This window comes from Sciurus carolinensis, chromosome 6 (genome assembly GCF_902686445.1).
Source record: "Sciurus carolinensis chromosome 6, mSciCar1.2, whole genome shotgun sequence".
In the NCBI taxonomy this organism is placed as follows: Eukaryota; Metazoa; Chordata; class Mammalia; order Rodentia; family Sciuridae; genus Sciurus; species Sciurus carolinensis.
In genome coordinates this window covers 86,863,365-86,886,057 of record NC_062218.1, presented here as the reverse complement: position 1 = coordinate 86,886,057, position 22,693 = coordinate 86,863,365, and the positions used below count along the sequence as shown (strand labels likewise).

At 30.4% G+C, this 22,693-nt stretch overlaps 1 protein-coding gene and 1 pseudogene across 17 annotated transcripts in view; one reads left to right on the top strand and one right to left on the bottom strand.

Annotated features, from left to right (window-relative positions):
- Ppip5k2 (diphosphoinositol pentakisphosphate kinase 2) overlaps positions 1 to 22,693 on the bottom strand; it is an 89,218-nt gene that overhangs the window by 64,587 nt on the left and 1,938 nt on the right. For 15 of the 17 annotated variants that reach the window (XM_047555192.1, XM_047555191.1, XM_047555195.1 and 12 more), the window contains exons 2-10: positions 16,821 to 17,202; positions 12,720 to 12,915; positions 9,750 to 9,840; positions 8,431 to 8,516; positions 6,231 to 6,385; positions 4,892 to 4,993; positions 3,055 to 3,216; positions 1,412 to 1,533; positions 1 to 102 (exon numbers count right to left, since the gene is read on the bottom strand). In XM_047555192.1, coding sequence (XP_047411148.1) covers positions 1 to 102; positions 1,412 to 1,533; positions 3,055 to 3,216; positions 4,892 to 4,993; positions 6,231 to 6,385; positions 8,431 to 8,516; positions 9,750 to 9,840; positions 12,720 to 12,915; positions 16,821 to 16,934 — 1,130 coding nt within the window. In that variant the 5' untranslated portion in view covers positions 16,935 to 17,202. Of the gene's footprint in view, positions 103 to 1,411; positions 1,534 to 3,054; positions 3,217 to 4,891; positions 4,994 to 6,230; positions 6,386 to 8,430; positions 8,517 to 9,749; positions 9,841 to 12,719; positions 12,916 to 16,820; positions 17,203 to 19,344; positions 19,431 to 22,693 lie in introns of those variants that run through there. The other 2 variants (XM_047555193.1, XM_047555209.1) reach the window with 2 other exon arrangements.
- LOC124987758 (uncharacterized) lies at positions 18,216 to 18,330 on the top strand (annotated as a pseudogene).

The window sequence follows — 22,693 nt, the reverse complement described above, 5'->3', positions numbered from 1 at the left end:
ATAGTTCCAGATGTAGTTGGTACAATTGGAATATCTTCAGCTTCCAAGGGTATTGACCAGGGGATATGAAATTGTGGAGCAAGCTCTCGCATTACAATATTTCTTCAAACAAAAAGAAAATAAATGAAAAATTAGTTCATTTAAAGATAAAACTGGGTACTTAATGACAACGGTACAGAATTACAGGAGTTAAAGTCAAACAATCTAGTGAATATATAACATAAAAAGTAACCCAATGAATCAATCCTGATCAAGAAAAGATCAAAAGTTCTAAAATGGCCTATCAGAATACTCTAATGAAATGCCACAAGTTTGAGATGAACTTATTTAGTTAAGTTTTAAAATACAAATCAATACTGGATTTAAATAAATCAATATAATTATATTATTTCTAATTATATACATTCTATAATTCAAGTTTGTCTTTTAGATGAGGTGTCCACTGATCATTCCGTACCTGTTTAATGAACATTTGTAAAGCTGCTTTAAATACCACGTTCATTTTAAACCAATTATTATTATACTTTACTAATGGGGTAACAATGAAAATATGTTTAATTTTGTTTAAATTTGGTATTTACTCATGATAAAATTTAGATAACGCCTCTCAATTTCACTTTAAGGATAACTTCAACAATCTTTGAAACATACTAAAAAATGTGAGTCCAATTATCAAAGACTCTGAACTATTAGGTTTCCTGTGGCTTTGTCAGATATGCTTCAAAATACCTTACAAAGGGGTTATGGTTATAGCTCAGTGGTAGGATGCTTGCCTAGGATGTGTGGGACACTGGGTTTGATCCTCAATACACATAATAAATAAATTAATTAATTACTTAAAGGTATTATAAATGTTAAAAATAGTTCTTGTCTTGCTAAGTCTTCTGAATCAACGTCTAAAGAAAACGAGTCAAAGAATATAAAACTGGCATTTCTACCCACAATAATTTTATATATTCATTATATATATAATATTATGAGAATATCTTTAATATATGCTTGCATAAATAATTGTCACACAAAAGAACCCTGAATTCCAAAAATTATTATTTTACATTTATTTATTTCATGTATGCTTATTTTGCACGATTAAATAGAACAATGAAATCTTTCAACTATAATTATACAGCAAAAACTTGAGAAATGTTTTAATAATCATCATGTTATAGCACTTCTAAATCTGTGAAGTGAACATCTTTAGGCCTTTGTACTGATCATAAATTAATCTGTCTTTGATAATCTAAACTATAGTTCAGGATCTGGTATAGTCACTAGATGTGCCATTTTATGAACACTGATTTTTGACTCTACAATACTTAATCCTTTTATCCTTCAATGTTACCAATTATTTAGTTTCTGAATAACTAATATACAAAGTAAAGAGAAGAAAAAGAAATTAATAAATTCTTACCCAAGTATTTTTGCACAATCATCATAATACTTCATGGAATTTTTCACAAAACTGAAGCCATTGACATCACACACATAGGACTGTCCATTGGCTCGTAACAAATCAAAGCCACAAACTGTTTGCTATTTAAAATAAGTTATAAACTTTAAGGCTGCATTTAAATTATTATGATTCAGTTTTCCAGTCTTATTAGAATATATGTTTTATAAATGTCTAAAAGTATATTATTATATATTAGTTTACTTCAGAGTAAGTGGAAGAAATCATTTAATTATAATTTGAATATTCTAAAGATACATTACATATTCCATGATTATTTAAATTGTTTATCATAAAATAGACAAAGTAAAAGAACTAGAGAGGCTAAAACAGAACACTGCATCAAAACAATCTCCAACTAAAATTTACATTTTCAAAAGGCAAATATTTTTAAAATTCTGATAAAATTTTACTAGCAGAAATTAGGACATCTAAATCCCAATCCAATAAAGAAAAAATAGTTTTAATTATCCCTGTAAATCTTTTAATCTCCTCACAATCACATATTTGTGAATACCTAACATAAATTTATTTGGAAGAAAAAAAATGCTGAAAGTTATAAATTTCCTACTCTTGATTGTGTGGATTTTCTTATCTTCCACATTTTATATGCAAATCCTCATGTACTAGTATAATGTAATTTTAATTCATAGCTTTTGGAATCCTTGCCTAATAGGCCAATTTACAGAAATCTATTCACACTTACAGTCTACGCATTTCTTCCACAAAAGAAACTTCACATTATTAAAACACGAAGTATTTCTTTATTATTTAATAACCAGTAATATCTAATAGTCTTGAAATTATGTATCCAAGGCAAGATTTCAAAAAGGTAAAATTTAACCTTTATTAAATGTTGGCTGTACAACCTCTATTTAAATTTTTATAGAAGTTAGATAAAAATTCCATCAATATAGGTTGAGGTAGTTAATCAAATATTAGAAGTAAAATGTTATAAGAAATGTATTTACAGTGCTTTCATGAACATATTTTAGTATATACTATGCCAAAAAGAACTGATTGCCAAGGCTAAAATATTGAGAACAATTTTTGTCCAATAAAAATTTTTACCAGTTCTGGGCTGGGGTTGTGCCTCAGTGGCGGAGTGCTTGCCTAGCACCTGAGAGGCACTGGGTTCAATCCCCAGCACCACATAAAAAAATAAATAAAATAAAAAAACAAAAAACCTAAATAAACAAAATAAAGGTATTACGTCTGTCTACAACTAAAAATATTTTTTTTAATTTTTTTACTAGTTCTAAAAATAAAAACTACTTATAGATTAAAAAAAAAAAGATTAAGCAATACCCCTAAACACTGTTTAACTGAATTATTCCCAGTAATTTTAAATTCTGAAAAAAAAAAAAAAAAACTGATATGGTTTCTTTTTGTATAATTAAAAAAAGAGTATATTGGTACTACAAGAATACAATTTATTAGCACTATAAAAACAACTTGCAAAATATATGAACAGTTCAAATGCATAAATTGTTTTCTCAGCTTACTTCTCTAATTATAATTTCAAATAATATCTCTTACTCAAGAAGTAGAATTTTTTTACAAGGAAAAAAATTCTTTTTACATGTCTTGTATTAACACCTCACCTTAAAAGCAAGGCAGACTTTCCAAGCAATTAATTTCTCTCGTGCATTGAGAATAACAGGGTATCTTACTTCTTTTCCTTCACTATCTCTTTCCACCTTGCCATCAAGTGCTGGAGATTTTCGAGCTTCAGCATGAGCATAATCTGGACCCACTGTGTAAACCTTTGATGAATGTTAAATACATGTGTACATACACATTCATACCAATAAAAAATAAATTAAAAGAAAAAAAGTAACAAAAAATGATTCAGATTCTGAATTATTAGAAAGACATACTTTTCTATTTTACATGCCAAATTTTCATTGGAAAAGGTTATAAATACTTATATGGCAATACTGGTAAAGCAAGAATTCATTCTTTATAGGAAACTATTAAATTGAGCATTATATTTCTCAAAATGTTTTAGTTTAACAAAGAGATTTTTAAAAACTATAAAACATTATGGAAGGAAAAAAATTGCCAATATAGAAGCTTTTTTAAAAAGGTGGAGAATGAATCAGAATGTATACCAGAGAAGGAAAGGCAATAAGCAGAGGTAATCAACACAAAGGACAAATGTATGAAACAGCATGATGCATATAAATACGGAAAAGTAGTAGTTTATTTTGATGTAGTTTATACTGTAAGAAATAAGATTTGTAAGACAGAGGACAGACTATGATATTATCTGTATCATGATCAAATTTATACTTTTTAGAAATAACACTGTGGTTACAGAAAGACTGGCTGAATTAAGATCTCATTTGTTACCAGTTAAAATTATAAATATTCTTTTTTTTTAATATGTTACCAGGGATTGAACAGAGGGGGTGCTTAACCACTGAGCTACATCCCCATATTTTATTTATAGACAGTGTCTCTAAAAATATTTTATTTATAGACAGTGTCTCACTGAGTTGCTTAGTGCCTGATTAAATTGCTGAGGCTGGCTTTGAACTTGTGCTCCTCCTGCCTCAGTCTCCTGAGCCTCTGGAATTACAGGCATGCACCACTGTGCCCAGCATGAATGTTCCTAAATCACATAATAATTGTCACAGATCTCAAAATCTGCATAAATTATAAAGATACACTTTAGCACTGCTTAGAACTGTGGTGGCCATTAGACTCACCCAATATTTTATTATTTAAAGTCCTTTTAAAGAATCACCTATATTTTTATATTAAAAAGTTGTTTTAAATATTTTAGTAACTATACTTGAATAAAATATCTTTCTTCATAATCCTGTGTGCTTTATTTTAAACATTTAAGAACACTGTGCTTAAAAAAAGGATCTGTAAGCTTCTAACTGCCAAAGGTACTCATGCAACAAAACAGCTTAAGAATCCTTAATTACAAAGAAAGGGATAAAAAATAAAAGTTAAGTGTAGTGAAGGATGTTTTCTTCTGAGATCACTGGTAAACTCAAAATACAAAATTAACATCTACATGGTTTCTTAAGATTGGTACTTGTGATTTTTCAATTAGACTTACAATAGTATAAAAGTGATATGCATTTAGAAGTCATAATTTGAATTTTGATCTTTTCCTGGGTCAGTGATGTGTATTATGACATTCTCTCATGCTGCTAGGCAATGGCAGTGAGTCACAGCTTCTAATCAGTAACACAATTATGAGCATGAACAACTGATCCTGTACACCATGTTGTTAAACTATGATTTTCAGTAGGTTAGACTGATTAAATGCATTTTCAATGTACGACATTTTCAATTTATGAAGGGTTTACCAGGATGTGACCACACTGGTAAGTGGAGGAGCATTTGTACTTTAATTTATCCTACCTTAACATTAGTATCACCTTAAATACAATAATTAAAATATACTTCAATCACTCTTACCTTAACATCTGTACCATCTGTGGGCATAAACTCTTCATATATATATGAACCTGTTTTTCTTACATTGCTTTCAGGGGAATATACACTACTTCTACTGCCAATCTAGAAGTAAAAATTGTCCATCAATATAAAAATCGCATTATTTTACAACTATAATGCACCAATAAAAAATGTGGAAAATCACATTATTTCCCTATTTTTATAATATAACCTTGGTTTCACCTATTTCCATCTTAGAAACTTTCAAATAATTATTTAATCCATGAATACTTAACGATGCCTAATATGTATTTGACACTATTCTGTCTCTAACTTATTTGTAAGTTAAAGAGCATCAAAATAAAATGAACACTAAGAATTGTATTTCTAAGTTTCATTCATGTTGCTACATGTAACTTAAGTTTGTTCATGTTTACTATTAAGAATTTTCTACTGTGTAAGTAAACCAGAATTCATTCATTCTCCTGTCAATGTATGTTTAGGATGTTTTCCAGGCTTTGGTTATTACGACAATGTTGCTTTAAACATTCTTATAAGTGTTACCATGATATATGTGCATTTGTGTTTCTAAGGAATTGCTAGATGGCACATATTCAACTTACAAAGATATTGCCAAAATCTTCGAGAAACTATTCAGAATTTAGAGTCTCACCAGCAATGTATAGGAATTCTAGTTGTTCTTGGTATTATCAGATTCTTTAGCACTTGCCACTATAATGGCAAAAAATGGATATTTAAATGGCATCTCATTATATTTTTATTTGCATTTCCATGATTGTTTGTAAATGCATTTCTAATTCAGATGTGTTGCTAAATTACATTGCTAAAAGGCTGTATTCCTGCCATTGATGTATACAGGCTTGTGCTTCTTATCCAACTACGTAAGTGTTTTATCATTGACAATACAAAGTATAATTATATTTCAGATTTGTTTTACATTTCTTTTACTATGGGTGTGATTAAGCATATATTCATGTATGTAAAATTTATTAATATAACTTTTTCTATAAACTTTATTTTTCTGGGTCAGTTTTAAAAGACTTCTTTGAATTTGTAATCTGACAGAAATACAATTAAGAGGTTGAAGCCAAGTACTTTCTCAGTATTCTGTTGGTAAGCATTTTGTTAAACAGAGTTAAATACTGACAATGACACCACGTATTCCTAACAGAATATGATGTTTTATGAATTTATTTCCAAATGATACATTTTCAAGGATTCAAAACATAATTTTAGTTTTATTAAATGACTGATTACTTTTTAGAAAGGTATATTACCTTTAATAAAATTTTTTCAAAAAATGAAGAACATTACTCACACAAAGGTTACAAAGGTTTACCTTTCTAAAGAGTCTTTGACTTCCACCTCCAGCAGATGTTGGATAATAAATGTAAACATTGTGATCTTCTGCACTGACTGGTTTTTCTACAAATGGCTTTTGGAAAACTTCCCCATTTACTTCTACATGATCTTCCCCTTCAATCAGATTGCATTCTATAAAATCAAACATAAGAAAAAAAAATTACACACCACATTACATTAGATATCTTTAAAAAATAACAATGGAATGTACTATTCCAACCTCTATAAACTTTACCAGCAAAAATTAATTTATCTTGCTTTAATGATATTCAGAAGAAAAAAAATTTTGCACCAAGAATTTTCACATGCTCAATCCTGACAGCATGTGAAAATCACCTTCCTTGGGAAGTTTTTGAAAAACCACTCATGCTGAATCTTAGGGTGCAGGGTCTAGTACAGATATTTTAAAAAGCCTCATCATTCTGATTCCCAGCTAAGTTTAAAATCTGTTCTTTTCAATCCTCCAAACTAATGCTATAGCACAGCAATCTTCACTTCACCTTTAGGACATTTCTCCTTGCACATTTACTTTAGCAAATAGAGCCTCTGAATTGTAAGAAGGTGTATTTCAACATAGCAATTTCCTACCTCATTTATATCTTCTATTCCTGTCCCATAGTTTATCCATGCTTATCCTAAGTAAGATAATTTAAAAACCAATGCTCCACCCTTGACAATTAGTTTGGTAAATATAAAAATTGTATCACTTAACCATTTTCTTTTATAATAATGGTTTTCCTATGAATGGAAATTGTGAAAAATTGCCTTGAATGGAATTGTGAAAAAATCTTGACCACATGGTATTATATCCTAAAAAACAAAAAAGTATAGGAGCAGATGCCCAGAACAGAACTAGTAGGGAAATAGGTTAGCATTATAAATTGGAGCATTTCCATCAACATTTACTTAACATATTATCATTAACTATGGAGGTTAATGTGATTGAAGTATTTATTCAAGTGTACAAAGTTTTTATCTTCCAAAGAGGTAGTTTAACTTGATAAATGAATTCTAGTTCTCAAAGATGAATACTTGTTTTTTTCTGTTTTGTTTTTATAGTACTGAGGGAACTCGGGTGCTTAATCAGTGAGCTATATCCACAATCCCTTGCATTTAAATTATTTTGAGAAATGGTTTTAATAAGTTGTTGAAGCTGGCTCTAATCTGTGATCTTCCTGCCTCAGAATCCAGAGTTGTGGGCATTCCAGACAGGTACCCAGCTGACAAACAGTTCTTTTCTTTATTTTAATTATACTATTTTTTAACTTAGATACCATACTATTGAGGACTTTTTTTTAACTAGGAAAGAAATCATAAAGAAAAGGAAACTTGGATAATGTATTTACTTGATTTTAATTAGATATATTTATTTAAACACATACCTCAACATTTATGATACATGTGATACTAAGAAGTATACCTTTTACTCAGAATCTTATGGACTTGCCATTTTACGTTACCATGTCAGAGAATTCAAAGTTTCGTGTGAAATGATACGATAACAAGAAAGTGAGGACTAATTTCAGAATGGAACTGCCATTCTCTGAAAAATGTATAGAATTATTCATATCATAGATAATACAAAACATGAAATTATTTAACATAGGAAAGCAAATTTCCTGAAAGTTGCTTTCAGGTACAGTAAGTAATTAATCAAAATTTCCCAAGATAATATTACCAGAATATTAACTTTCAAGACAAACATTTACCTTGCCCTTCAGACTAAGTTACATAAAACTTACATGCCATGTTGTAGATAATTAGGAAAAAAGGAGTTATGGATACTTTAAAATATTAAGAGATTTGTTTCAATATTCCTAGCATCAGGTATTTAATCATGGCACTGTAATATAGTTTCTATGTCAGAAATGAGTCACCTGTTTTCCCTAATCAATACAAATTTACTAACTAGGTAATTTCAAAACTTTTCTTTATGATTCTTAAAGATATGTCAAATGGAGACCAAAGAAAAATAGAACAGATAACTTTGAAATTATTAGCCTTTTAGCTCAATGTCACATTTTAACTGAATATAATACATGCTTGTTTATTTAAATCATTAAGAAAAACTGTTAAACAGAATACTAAGAATTTTTAAAATTCCTTCTATTTAAGTAGAAGTGGCCAAAGTATATCAAGTGGCAAAAGGTAATATACCTAAAATATTTTATACTTACCTTTGGGATTATTTGGATCACGGTTCAAAATTGCATAACGAGGAAGTAAAATACCTTCTGCTTGAAGAATACTATATACTTCTCTCCTAAAAAAAAAAAAAAAAGAAATCCTTACTCTTTTGCTGCTGTATTTTTCAAAGAATATAATACTGTACTGTTCTAAAAATATATTATTACTATTCTACACTAAAAAGGGTATGTATATCAAACTTTAAAATTTTCAAAAAAATAAATATGCATCATTTCAAATATTTAAAAATGTTTTGTAAGGAAATATTCAGCAGTGAAAATAAAAGCTTATGCATAATACTTTTTTCTAGCATATTTTTACTAATTTTTAAATAAAGACTGTAAATGAATAAAGGTATATGTTAAAGTTGATAACATCACAATGAAATAATTTAATCTGATTTAAAAGCTTTATGTTCCAGTAACATTGAATGACATGGGAAAATGTTCATTGTATGCTAAGAGAAATGTAATTCTAGTTTTCTAAAATGCTAAGAGTACGTGTGCGTGTGTGTGTGTGTGTGTGTGTGTGTGTGTATTGCTTTCTATGTGAAAAATATAGTAGATAGAGTGACAGGATTAAATGATTTTTTATGCTTTTATTTTTCAAACTTGTTAAAATACATATGCCTGTTTATATATGTACATAACAATTATAATACATATGAACATACATTATAATATAAACCTAAGAAAATGTTTTAAATGTCTAGATAATAATAACTCTACTTTCTGGGAGAACAGAAAAAAAAATTATAGGGTCTTAGAGTTTATAAAGTATTTTCATATATATATATATATATATATATACATATAATATTTCATATTGTAATGGTAACAAAAAAAGAATGCTGATATTATAAGAATAGTTACCAGAGTAAGAAGTACATAAATTCACTCATATTTTATAATTTCATTTATGAATCTTTAATCTTTTTAAAATCTTGATTTTAAAAAAATCTAGATATGAGTCAATTCATAATTTTACTACCAGTCACACGAAAGAAAAACTATAATTTTTCATGGTTTTAGTAGGCTTTGGAATTTAAACAAATGTGGTTTAAGTTCTTGTGGCACTATTGGGCAACTACTGTGCAACTACTTGAGACTGGGCAAATTAATTGATCTCCCTGATTCTCAAGTTTCCTGTATCTATAGAATTTGTTAATAAATACCTATTTATGAGAATTATTTTTTAAGGATGCTATAAATTAATGTATGCAAAACACCTGAAGTTATGTCAGCATATAGTAGGTACTAAGTAAATGTTAATTTTTCCTTCTCTTAATTCAGTCAACTTTACCACTCACCTATCTTGTATGAGATACTGCATATTCAAGTCATTGATTACAAATGGATTCCTGAGTTTTGCATAGGCAACTGCTTTGTCCAGTGGAAATCCTAAGAACACATATCATTAACATACTCTAAACAATTTCAAGGTAAGTTGACATCTATAACTTATCAACTTGCAACTTGAATTGATGCTACCTCCCATAAAATAGTGATTTCATTATGTTCATAACTGTGTTGTATAAAAGGTATAGTATAATATATAAATAGACTTTAGTTTAACTTTTACTATCAAATCTCACTTTTTTCCTAGTTAACGTTATCAATAAGACATACCACCATCAGTGGCCATTCAACCAAATTAAAGCACTGACATGTCAGTCAATCCCTGACTATTCAGTCACCCAACAGAAGGAAAATTACTTCATATACAAAAAAATTTCTATATATAAATAACATAAGTGTATCATAATTACCTTATCATTTTTAAAAATGTACTGTGTATATAACTCTTTTTCACTTGATATTTTGATGCCTCTATATTCAAATTAGCTGATATTCAAAGAACTTACACACCATTAAAAATAGCAGCAAAAGCAAAACTAATTCATACATAACACATATGTTCAAAATATAAGAGAAGAATCATGCTATTGCTAAGCCAGTGTTAAGATACAAGAAATTATTTCCTTAAAATTTTTAGACACTGGTAAAATTACTAATTATAATAAAAATGAATCAAATGGCAGATATGGTAAGGAAAGTCAGTAAAAATAATCGAAAAACTTTTAATGATTATATTTTACTTTCTATATTGACACTAAAAGTCTCTTCAATTTTATCCACCTAATTTTTGTTATTAAGAGAGTTAGTAGAGGGCAGACCAAATAGCCCATCTTGTAGAGTGCCTGCCTCTCAAGCTGGAGGTCCGGGTTCAAATCCCCTGTACTCTGCCAGAGTTGTGGAAATTACAAACAAAAGAAACCAAGAGAGTTAGTAGAAGGTTGGGGTTGTGGCTCAGTGGTAGAGCGCCTACCCAGCATGTGTGAGGCCCTGGGTTCAATCATCAACACCACATAAAAATAAAAAAAGGTACTGTGTCCACCTACAACTAAAAAAAAAAAAGAGAGAGAGAGAGAGAGAGAGAGAGAGAGAGAAAGAAAGAAGCAATAGAGTTGGGCATAGTGGTGTACACCTGTAGTCCCAGCACTCTGGAGGCTTAACCTAGCAGATCAAGATTAGTCTGGGTAGCATAATTAGATCCATTTAAAAAAAAAAAAAAATACATACATACAGTAGATCCTAGGGACTAAAAGCAAAAACCACTATTCAAACCCTGGCACATCTTTCACTATTTAACCTTGGGAAAATGTATTAAAAACCTCTAAATCTATGATTCCAGTTATAATGAGCATTCTATAAGTCTTACCTAGTAGAATTTGTGAGGAATTAAATAAGAGTGTATATAAAACACTTAGCACAGTACCTTGCATAGTGAGTACTCAATAGCATGCTACCTATTATTATTCCTTAAGTGACAATATTTTAATGAATATATTATCTATGGAAAAGGGTAAAAATCAGTATTATATACAACTTTAGGATTTAACCATTGAATATGAAGTACACCTATGAAGATTATTTTTGGATAATTACAAGAAAAATTAGAAAATATTAAGGTATATTAAAATTTAAAACAAGAAAATGAAACAAAAAGCTACATTCAGTTAAATAAGATTTACTCCTAAATTTCCCTTAGTTTTTGAAATTTACGTGTAAGAATTCTATACCAAAAATCACTTCACCCCAAATTATATAGGCTTCAAGTTTTATAAAGACTCTCAGAATTCATCATTTGTAAAAGATGTCTTAATGTCTATGATTTGAAGTCTCCTAACATAATTCACCTAAAACACCTACAGTCAGTTCCCTACTTTTACTGTCCAAGAGGAACATTTTCCTTCTCAAGAGATGTTGTATGGAATACGAGCCATTTATCTAGTTTTTAGAGGTAAATAGCTTTTACAGGAAGAAACCTGTGATGGTAAGAGAATACCTTACCCTCATGGATAAACAAATTTTAATGTTCTCTAAGATGAGTGGTCTTAGTGCTTCAGTGAACCAAGATGAGGGTTGTGGCTCTCTATGAAATAATCAAAATAAATTTACACAATGGGGACACAAAAAACTATGCCCCATTTTCTTCTTTTTGAACTGAGACTTTAAAACAAATCAGGACTGCTTATTTGTTAACAGGTGATGATTAAATACCAACACATTTACGACTGAGAGCACATCTTTTAAATTATAGTTCTTAGTTCACTTAATTCACAGATTTTTAGGTTATACATTTTCAGATCTACACTTGGCAATAATTTTAACTAGTGGATTTTACTATACTGTAATAAACTTAACTAATATTTCTGTTCAATTAATAAACAGTAGTAAGATCTAAAATTTCAAATATTAGTTTCTTAAGAGATAAAATATGCACACATACACAAGAAATGAAAGATCATTTCCTACATGGCAAAAACCAGGGCTTACAATATTCACTAACTCAAGAATTAATCCCATGAAATTCAAATGCAAACAAAGATATACATTCAAAGAGATGATCATAATCTTATAATTTACTTATTTTTAATAGTAAAAACTGGAAATCATCCAAATATTCAGATATTAACTAAATATTTTATGGTACATATACACAATGACATTATGCCACAGGTTACCAAAGAATGTTAAGAAAGGGGAAAATAACTATTGATACAATAATGAAAAAGTTAAATATAAACTTATACCTATGCTATGAAACTAAATTTTAAAAAATACACATAGAAAAAGACTAGAAAGAAATATAATAAAATGTTAACCTAACTTATCTGTGAGAGTGGGTTAGTTTAAAATCATTTTGTTTTATTCAATATTCTACAATTGATATGTATTAGAGAAAATAAAGGGATCCACTCCCCCTTCTTTAATACCTTTAGAATGGAAAGAAATAAGACAATCACATAAAGGCCAGTTTTCCACTGGTTCATTCAAAATAACTTCCTCTTCAAATACTACTACTGTGATATATTTAAATAGGGAGATCCGCTCCAGAATTTCCTTCATTGGTTTGGATTTGGATTTCTTTGCCATGGAACATATTCCAACTACAATCTGCCTTTCTGGTGGCTAAAAGAGAAACAAAACAAAAAATCAGATTGACTTAATATAAACTCCAAAACATAGCTATTTTCTTTTCAGAAGTAAATGAGACTTTGATGAATATATAAAAGTGACACATTAACCAAAAAAGGCATTTTTAAAAATTATATCATTATTATAATAATAAATATTTATAAACTAATTTTCTACAAAGGTCTGGAAAAAATTTTAAAGATAAACACTTTCAGAACATTGATACTACTTTCAATCAAATTTAAAACTTAAGGAAATAACCCTGCTTTAGGGCTGGAGTTGTACTTCAGTGGTAGAGCACTTGCCCAATATGTGTAAAGCACTGGGTTCGAACCTCAGCACCACATAAAAATAATAAAAGAGAAGTATTGTGTCCATCTACAACTAAAACTAATTTTTAAACATCCTGCTTTAACTGCCTTTAGTATTTGTTTACCCTCTTCAGTGCACATAAAAACCAATGGGAATGAGATAAAATATTTTTTCTTGCCTAAATAAGGTACAGTTCCACCTACAAAGCTACACAGTATCCAATTCTTTTTATGGATTGAGCTTGAATATGGTCACCAATGAAAACTCAAAAGGAAATTTTGGAGAAAACCACACTGCTAACAGAGGTAACATTCCAATCTTCACACTCAATATTCCTCCTTAATGATATTGCTAATACTACCTGTTTTAAACCAAAGTACAGCTCAAAGGTCACCGTTAGTTCTAATCTAAAAAGGCAGAATACATAAATAGTAACAATAATAACTTCACAGTTTGTGAAGTACTGGAAAGTCACTCTAGGGTCTTTGCATCCTGGTGCTTAATAGTTTCTCAACTATAAAAAGCTGTGTCCAGTTTCTCATTTTGATTCTTCTTTCTTTTCCATTACTTTACATATTTTATAAGACATTATAATTATAATCTGTTCTCAAAAGTGGTTTACCATATTTTCTCTTACTATAATCCAAAAATAAAATCAGATAGTGTCAGAATTAAGTTGTTCTTCTTTTTGCTTCTTCCAACTCATGAAATTTAGAGTTCAAACCAGTATTTAATTTTATTATAAAACAAATAGAGAATAAATTGTATCCTTCCTGGAATCTGCTCTTAATTTTCTCTGATCATCCAGTTTTATGTTTCCTTATTCAATTTTTATCCTGATGAAAAGCCCTGCTATAGCTCATTATAATGTTACTAAAGTAGATACATCAGGACAGCGTAAGTATTCAACCTAACATTTCACACTGTTAGTTTTTTTTAAAGGTACTATATTGTGTTTTCTATTACAGACCTATTAATGAATCTGCTCATTGGCTAAGAGGACAAGGAAACATTCACATTAAAAATGTAAACAAACAAACTTACATTCTTAAGACAAATTTGGTGAATTTTCCTATTAGGTAAGAAAACTAATTCTTAAAAAAAAAAAAAAAAAAAAAAAAAAAAAAACCAGATCTGAGTTATTTTCTGTTAGCTTTTCATTGCTGGGACAAAATAATGAGAAAAACAACTTAGAGGAATAAATAATTATTTTGGCTCACAGTTGCAGAGGTTTCAGTCAGCTAGGTCCACTGCTTTGGGCCTGAGGCAAGGCAGAACATCATAGTAGAAAGGCCTGGTGAAAAAAAGCTGCTCACTTCACAGCAGCTAGGAGGCAGAGAAAAAGAGAAGAAGGGGCAAGGGACAAGATATACCCTTCCAGGGCACACCCCCGTGACCAACTTCCTCCAACTAGGCCCCACCTCCTACAGTTTCCCCCACATCCCAATAATGACATCAAATTATGAATTCCTCCATGGATTAATTCATTTATCCAATCACTTTCCTAAATTTGCACCTCTGACTATTGCTACACTGGGAACTAAGCCCTCCACATATGAGTCTTTGGGGGATATTTCATATCCAAACCATAACATTATATTAGATTTAAAGCCTAACAAAATTGAAGTTCACATTTTTTAAAACTTTAAAAGAGAATGACAGTTCTATAATGAAATTATAGGTCAAAAGAAACAAACTTCTTGGAAGTATCAACTGCACATCATGAATACAAGTTCAGTTTATTTAACATCAATACTCCAAGAACTTTACTGTCTAAAGTCTAGTTATATAGGAAGTACTGATCCCAAAGAACGCTGAGTCTAAAAGAGAACACAGCAATAATATAGTAACTTGTGACACATGGAATACAAGTATATATGTCAAGATGTTGACACAGTACTAAGGAAGATATCATCAAATTTGTCATGGGAAGAGTACAAAGATTGGAGTGAAAGACACAAAATCTGAGCAGGATTTTGAAGACTAAAACATATTCATCTGCTACATCAAAATAAGAGCATTTTAGAGCAACAAAGAACCACATTCAACAGCAAATATACATATGATATAGCATGGATAAGTATATAGAAAAAAAATTTTTTTTTTGGTACTAGGAATTGAACCTAGGGGCACTCTACCACTGACCTACATCGCCAGCCTCTCCCCTCCCTGCCCTTTATGTTTGTATTTTGAGAAAAGGTTTCACTCAGTTAGGGCCTCACTAAGTTGATGAGGTTTGCCCCAAACTTGTGATCCTCCTGCCTCAACCTCCTGAGATACTGGGACTACAGGAGTGCATCACTGCACCCAACTGGAAGTAAAATTTTTTAGTAACAATTTGTTACTAAAACATAAAAGATAGGAAGGGTAGAAGATAACGAACTATAGATAGCAATGTGAGGTAAAAGTCTTTACATGTAAGAAGACAGGGCTTGTTCTACCAGTGGTGTTCACATCACACTGTTCACAACTCTAGAAAAAAAGTGTAAGGCTAGTTGGGGCCAAGTCAGTATGCTTTCTAGTCTAAGTGAACCAGAGAAGTTCTTATAGAACTTCTAGATAAGACTTTAGATGAAGAAAAGTTCTGAATGGCCAGAGAGAAGTTTGACAATCATTATTTTCTCAGAGGTAGGTAATAGGGAAGATGCTCTGTACTAAGGGTAGGACAGTCCAGTTTGCACTACAGACATTTGTAACTTTACTAAGAACTATGTTACTGTGGAAAAGGGCTTAAAGAGCTATTTTTGGTTTGTTTGTTTGTTTTTACCAAGTATAAAAGGTTTCCTTTTAAAATAAGATTATCTTTCCAACTTAACTTAGAAAACTAAACATGTATTATAAGTCTGTATTTTAAATCAGTCTTTAGAATATAGCAATCTCTACTGAAAAAATTCAATGATGACTAAGGAAAACATTGGAATGATTTAACTGTAGCAAAATGAACATATTAGATGGGTGTCATTCCTAAGATCTTGGGGAGGTGTAACATTCTAACATGTCACAAAGAGAATCAGACACATTTATTTGCAGTATGTTCACACACTTATGCAAGTGAGCCAGCCTCTCCTTCTAGCCAGTTTGTAGACTTCTGAATAGCTAATAAATAGTGGTATCTTCAGTTCAAAGAGCACTTCCATTGACCACAGGATAAACAATGAATTTGATTAAGCAGTCTTCTTCTTTAGTTCCTTCAAAATTATTTGCCTTCACCTCTTAATCAATGTATTTGTTATGTATTTCACAAACGAGAAGTAATTCTGATACATGGCCCAGATTTCTATTTCTCCTAGTCACTGTTTTTCTGCACAACCCAAGTTACACCATGTATATCACTGAAAGAAACTAAAATAAGCATCACTAGAAATAACTTAGAAATCTGAACTTTATCTGTTTATCATATTTCTTGATTCACCATAGATTCAAAAACGTTACTCACAAAACAAAATGTACTTTTTCAGTTTAAAAAATTTCTAACAAATTTGTACATGAAAAAAATCTTAATTTAAGATCAAAGTATTCATTCACATTAAGAGGGATTAGTAAAAATTTTGAACGGTATTGCTCTCTCACCCAAAGAAACAACTTACAGAATCATCTTCCTCATCATCATCTTCATCTGCATGGTGGAAGAAATGTCGATAATTTCCAGGGTTTATTTCTGTATCTTCAGGCCCAACAAAGAATCTGGGGGCTTCACTCATTTTTATTTCATTTGATATACAATTATCTATATTAAAAAGGCTTCTAAATAAATAGTATCAGAAGAAAGCATTCTCCCTATACTAGCTGACACGGGTCTGCTGCAGTTTGTTTCTGCTTACACAATCACTTGAAACTGATGACAGTTAGTTGGCAAATATTCCTTTGTTCTCAGATATCATTGCTTCATTGTGGATATCAAAGTTGCTGCTGCAGTTTAAAATACAATGAGGCTATTGTATTCCTGAGTTGATACAGCAATCGTTTTACCTAAAATGCAATGAAAAAATTAATTTTGAGGGTGTACTTTAAAAATATTCCTATTACTTAAATAATTTTAAGTGATGCTTATATAATCAGCACCAATAACTTGATGAATAGTATAAAAATGAAATTTTTTTCCATAAGATTAATTACAAGTGTAGTCTTCAGTAAAACACAGCACAGCAATTTGATAAGGTGATACAAAATAATAAAAAACTACACACTAAATTCAATTCCAGAAATAAAAAATTGAGAAAATTATTCCAATTATAACAAAATTATATTAAAAGCTAAATCCTTTAGCACATACCTCAGAACTATCTGAATGGAATGGAATAGATAAAATGTAATGTGGGCTTAAAAGCTACTAAAAATTGAGCACTAATCTGAAATGACATTGATTAGTAAAAGTTCAGTTTGAAAACAGGTTTTTAGGAAATGTAACAATACATTCTAGTCCATACATAAATCTATTTTTTAAAAAAGGAACAGAATGAAAAGATTTCTAACAGTAGTTCTTAAACTTGCAGAATTTAAAAACTCTTTAGCAAATCTAATAATATATAATAATATCTATCTAATATCTTCATCCCAAAAATGTACACTAAACTGTGCAAGCAATTTTATGTTCTTTAATGACAAACTCTTAATCAGGCACCCATAAAATCTGTTAAGGAACTATCATGTAATAGTGCTATGATTGAAAAACCTTTACCAAAGTTCTTTACATATACTTGGACTCTGTTAATATTAAAATTAATTATCTACTAAGATAAAATTATATATCAAATCCTTCAACTGCTTACTGGTATTATAAGACATTACTTGATCCAATAATTGTATGATTACATGAATGGTATGAATCTACATGGTATACAACCATAGAAATGAAATGATGTACCCCTTTTGTGTACAATGAATCAAAATGCAGTCTGTAAAAAATTTTAAAAATTAAATTTTTAAAAATGTTGAACAATATGCTAGATAGAATTGCAACATACAACTCTAATCCCTTTCCTGTGTGTTTTTAAGGTTGATACAATACTTTAAGAGGCTAACACAGAAGGGTAAAGGACACTTCCATAAAACAGAGACTAGACTGCAAAACTCCACCTCCTGTCTGGAGTTTCAGCTGAAAAAAAAAAAAGGTTGGCAATGTATCTGAGTGGTAGAGCATCCCTGGAATTTACTCTCCAGTATCACCGCAAGAAAAAAAAATGCTTTTTGTTTCTATTCTTTCTGCACTGTTCAACATTAAAAAATTTTTGCTGATAAAGGAAAAAAAGTTTCCAATTAATATAACACTTGATAGCAGTAGATAAGTTAATCTCAACTGTTTTGTGTCAAAATGTCCTTATGTAAATATCGTTAGGTTTCTTCTTTCTTGTTTTTACTCTTCCTATTTAAACACAGCTCAAATATTTCAGCAGTGGAAAGGGCATGAGTCAGATAAACCTGTTTCAATTTGTCACTACATAACTACATTGTAACTTATGCTAGTTTCTCTGAGTCTTAGTTTCTTCCCTATAAAAAAGGGAGTATACTAACAGCATATAACTGTGAAAGCTGAAGGTAGCAGAAGTGCTTGACACATATTAAACACTCATTAAATCATAGTTTCTATAAGCATTTCTATAAACCAAGTTCCCAACTAACATAGAAATCTAATAATGCTCTTTATTTGCTGAAATAAATTAATTTAATCAATAAATACTATTCATCTGTTATAAAAGGTACACTATTAGGTACTAGCAATTGTACTTATTGTAGTTTAGGCATCTAATAAAGGTGATAAAACTTCTGTTTTAGAAGTTGAGATAAAATTAAGTTTTAAAAATCATATAGTTTTAGAATATTATTTTGAAATATCTGAAACACATAAAACTGAAATTAAAAAAAAAAATCAGTTAATTATCCCACAACCCAGGGGCAGGACTAATAATTATAGTTCTTGGTTGTAGAGTTGGGTTATATTTTCTCACATTTTTGTGATACTTAATTATATTTATATATATATATATATATATATATATATATATATATATATGGAAATTGACTTTTTCGGAGGGGTTTAACTGTGTATCCCATTGATATTTTTCCAAAACAACATTAATTAATTATTGAGATGTCTCCTTTTTTTCCACTTACTCAAATTCCATTTCAGCCTTTAATGTTGCTTGAAGTACACAGGTAATGTCTCTCATTTGTTTATAAACTTATATCTGAAATCATGTCTGATTCATTCATTTGGAGAAAGGCAATAATTAAATCAACAAAGAAATACGTTAGGAAGATCTCTCTAATAAGATGACAGTCAAGCATAAATTTAAATAAAATCAGGAAATCAGCCACGAAGAGTTAAGAACATTGTAGGTATGAAACACAAAACATTAAAGATCTTAAAGCAGAAATGTGTTTGTTGTATTTCCCATGTTCAACAAATAGTAAGGAAGCTGGAGCACAGCGGGCAAAGAAAGAAAGAATGGTTAAAAAGAAAAAAAAAAGATGTCAGAGAAGTAGCTAAGATGTATAGAAATGACTAAGAAAAAAATCAATTTTTGTTGGGTTACATTTCAGAGAATGGGGGAGCAGAAGTAAAGTCAAGTTAAACAGGTCCCCCGCCCCAAAGGATGTTGTTACGAAGGTGGGTAGACCAATTTGGGTTTCAGAAGAACATATGGTTAAAGAAAGTTGTTTTTTCCCTTCTGTTATTTGATTTCAATATATGAGAGATATTTACTACTTACAAATATTATTCAAGGGCTAAACAAGTTGGTGGTAAGAGGATAGATTCAGGAGTTCAAATACCTGGGTTGGAATCTTGATTCCAATAACTGTATGAACTTGAACAATTTCTCAGGGCCCCAATTCCTCATCTGTAAATTGTAACTATCTTGTAGTTTGTTGGAAGGATTAAATATAAGATAATACATTAAAAATGTTTGTATCCTAATTTCAAGACCATACTCCTTATCAATTAAATCAGAATGTTTGAGAGTTATCTGATAAGTAATTTGTTAATGCAGAGTTTCCTAACATGCTGCCTCACCATGAACGAATTATTGGTATGTCAAGAAATTGTCTCAGCCATTAAGACAGCAGTAAACCCCTGGTCAATTGCCTCCAGCAGCATTCTCTTCAGTTTCCCAAAATATAGGACATATACTATAATTATTTATGTATGCCTTAATGTGAAAAAAGTTGAGAAGCAATTAGTTAATACTGTGGGATTAGGGATATTTTCCTCATCTTAAAAATGCTTGAAGTACATAAATATATGTTCATTATTTTAGTATAAATGAATACTTGAGGCTCAGAATTCAAGTAATAGGGGCTGGGGAGATAGCTCAGTCAGTAGAGTGCTTGCCTTGTAAGCACTAAGGCCCTAGGTTCGATCCCCAGCACTCAAAAAAAAAAAAAAAAAAAAAAAAAAATTCAAGTAATGAGAACTTGATGAAATCATATTCAAGGATCACATATTCAATAAGGGTGGCAAAATGCCAGATTTCAGTTAAAAGCAAAAAATCAGGACTCCATCGTTATTATTACATTACTGCAAATACTTAAAAAATTCTTGGAAAAGTAAAAGTATGGAATAAATTGGTTTTTTCCTCTCACCCAAGTGGCATATATATTCTGATACGAAATTAAATAAAATTAGCCCTATAGGAAATCTAGGATATGCTAAATGGTTTATTCCACTTAAAACTGATAATTGAACCAAATACAGTTTACAAATATAACATTTCAACATTATTCAGCACTTTGAGCAAGGTTTAGTCATAACTTCCAAAATACATTAACTTTCAGTCCTTAAACATATATACATTAATCAAATATCAGAACTGAACTTTTAAGATTCCTTCTGTAGCAGTGATCTCCAAGTGGACTATAATCATCTCAGAATTATACTTGTAAAAACACAAGTGACTGGGCCTACCACAAATTTTCTCAATCAATAATTCTTAACTAGATAATGTATATTTTAATAAATGGATGAGCAGCTAGGTTTGGGAACCTCTCTAAATCTGTACAAAGGACAACTATTACTTAAATCCTGATTTCTAAATTTGAAAGAAATACCATCCTATCTAAAGTTTCCACACTCAAAGCAGTAGTTCTAAAACTTCAGCATACATCAGAATCACCTAGAGGGCTTATTAAAAGTACTAAATTAAAATGTTTGGATGGTGAGGACCAATATTTTGAGTTTCTAAAAAGTTCCAAGATGATGCTGATGCTGTTTAACTAAGAAACACACTTTAAGAACAATTGCTATATTCTTTGACAAAACTGGGTTTGAATGCTTTTTCTGAAATTTGCTCAGTCGTGTCCTTAGTCAAGTTATTGAACCTATCTAGCCATCATCTGTAAAATGGGATTATAAATTTCATTATTGTTTTGAAGACTAAATGACAATGTCAGTGCCTCAAAAACTAGTGTATGTTAAGCACTTAATAAATGTTAGCTGTTTATATGTTCTGTTAACTGTGATAAATAAGACAAGATTTTTTACCTTACTTTAACTAGCAAGGAATAAACACAACCACTCAGTTTAGAATGTCACTACTTATCTTCCACCTAAGGAAGCCACAGCAACTTCTCTGTCAGTGCTGCTGCTGGAGACTTCATTACATCTTTTCCAGTCTTCCAGTCTCACCACATGCTTGAGACTATCATAAACAATGCCTAGGATAAACAGTCTTCTCTTTCATAGATTTATTGGTCCTGACCAGAGCTAGTAGTCCTCAAAAAAAAAAAAAAAAAAACCTTGGATAAAGCCCATCAGTCCTACACAGTATTCAGAGGCCCCTTACCTGAATACCAAAATCTGTCAAAGTTGTCACTGTAACCCTTTCCATACGCTCCCTCAAGGCCCAATTTTAAACTAGTAAATCTCTGCTCCCCAAATCAGAGAAATGAGAGCTCTAGTTCTTGCTGCTCAACCTGAACATAGCTACATAACCAGTTCTCCTTATGTCCCCAAAGCATTTTCCAGTGGAATCACTATTATAAATGTGACTAAATTCCAGGGCACTAATAGTAAGCTACATAACAGGGTATTAGATAGGCTTCTTCAGGATGGCAAAGGTAAACTAGCATCATTTCTAAGATTATTTATTTTTAAAAAGTCCAAGTTCCATTCAACCTGCGCATTGATTTGGTGTTGTTGTTGTTTTCCTTCTTCAAATGTTCATATAATATTATTCTGCTGAGTTTGCATTTCCTTCTATCTGGAAAGCACTCTTCCCTTATAGAATAGGATGTCCTATTCCTCCTTAAATAATTGACTGGAAGGCTTAAATAAAGGTTTTCCTGACAACTATCATGCCTCTTTGAGACCTGACTATACACCAAAACCCTCTCCCATCCAATATGCTCCACAGTATTTCAGATCTATCTTTACAACTGTCTTTAGAGCTGGGTTTTTTTTTCCCTACCAAATGTATTATGAAAAATTTTAAATATTTAGAAAAGTTGAAAGGACAGTTCACTA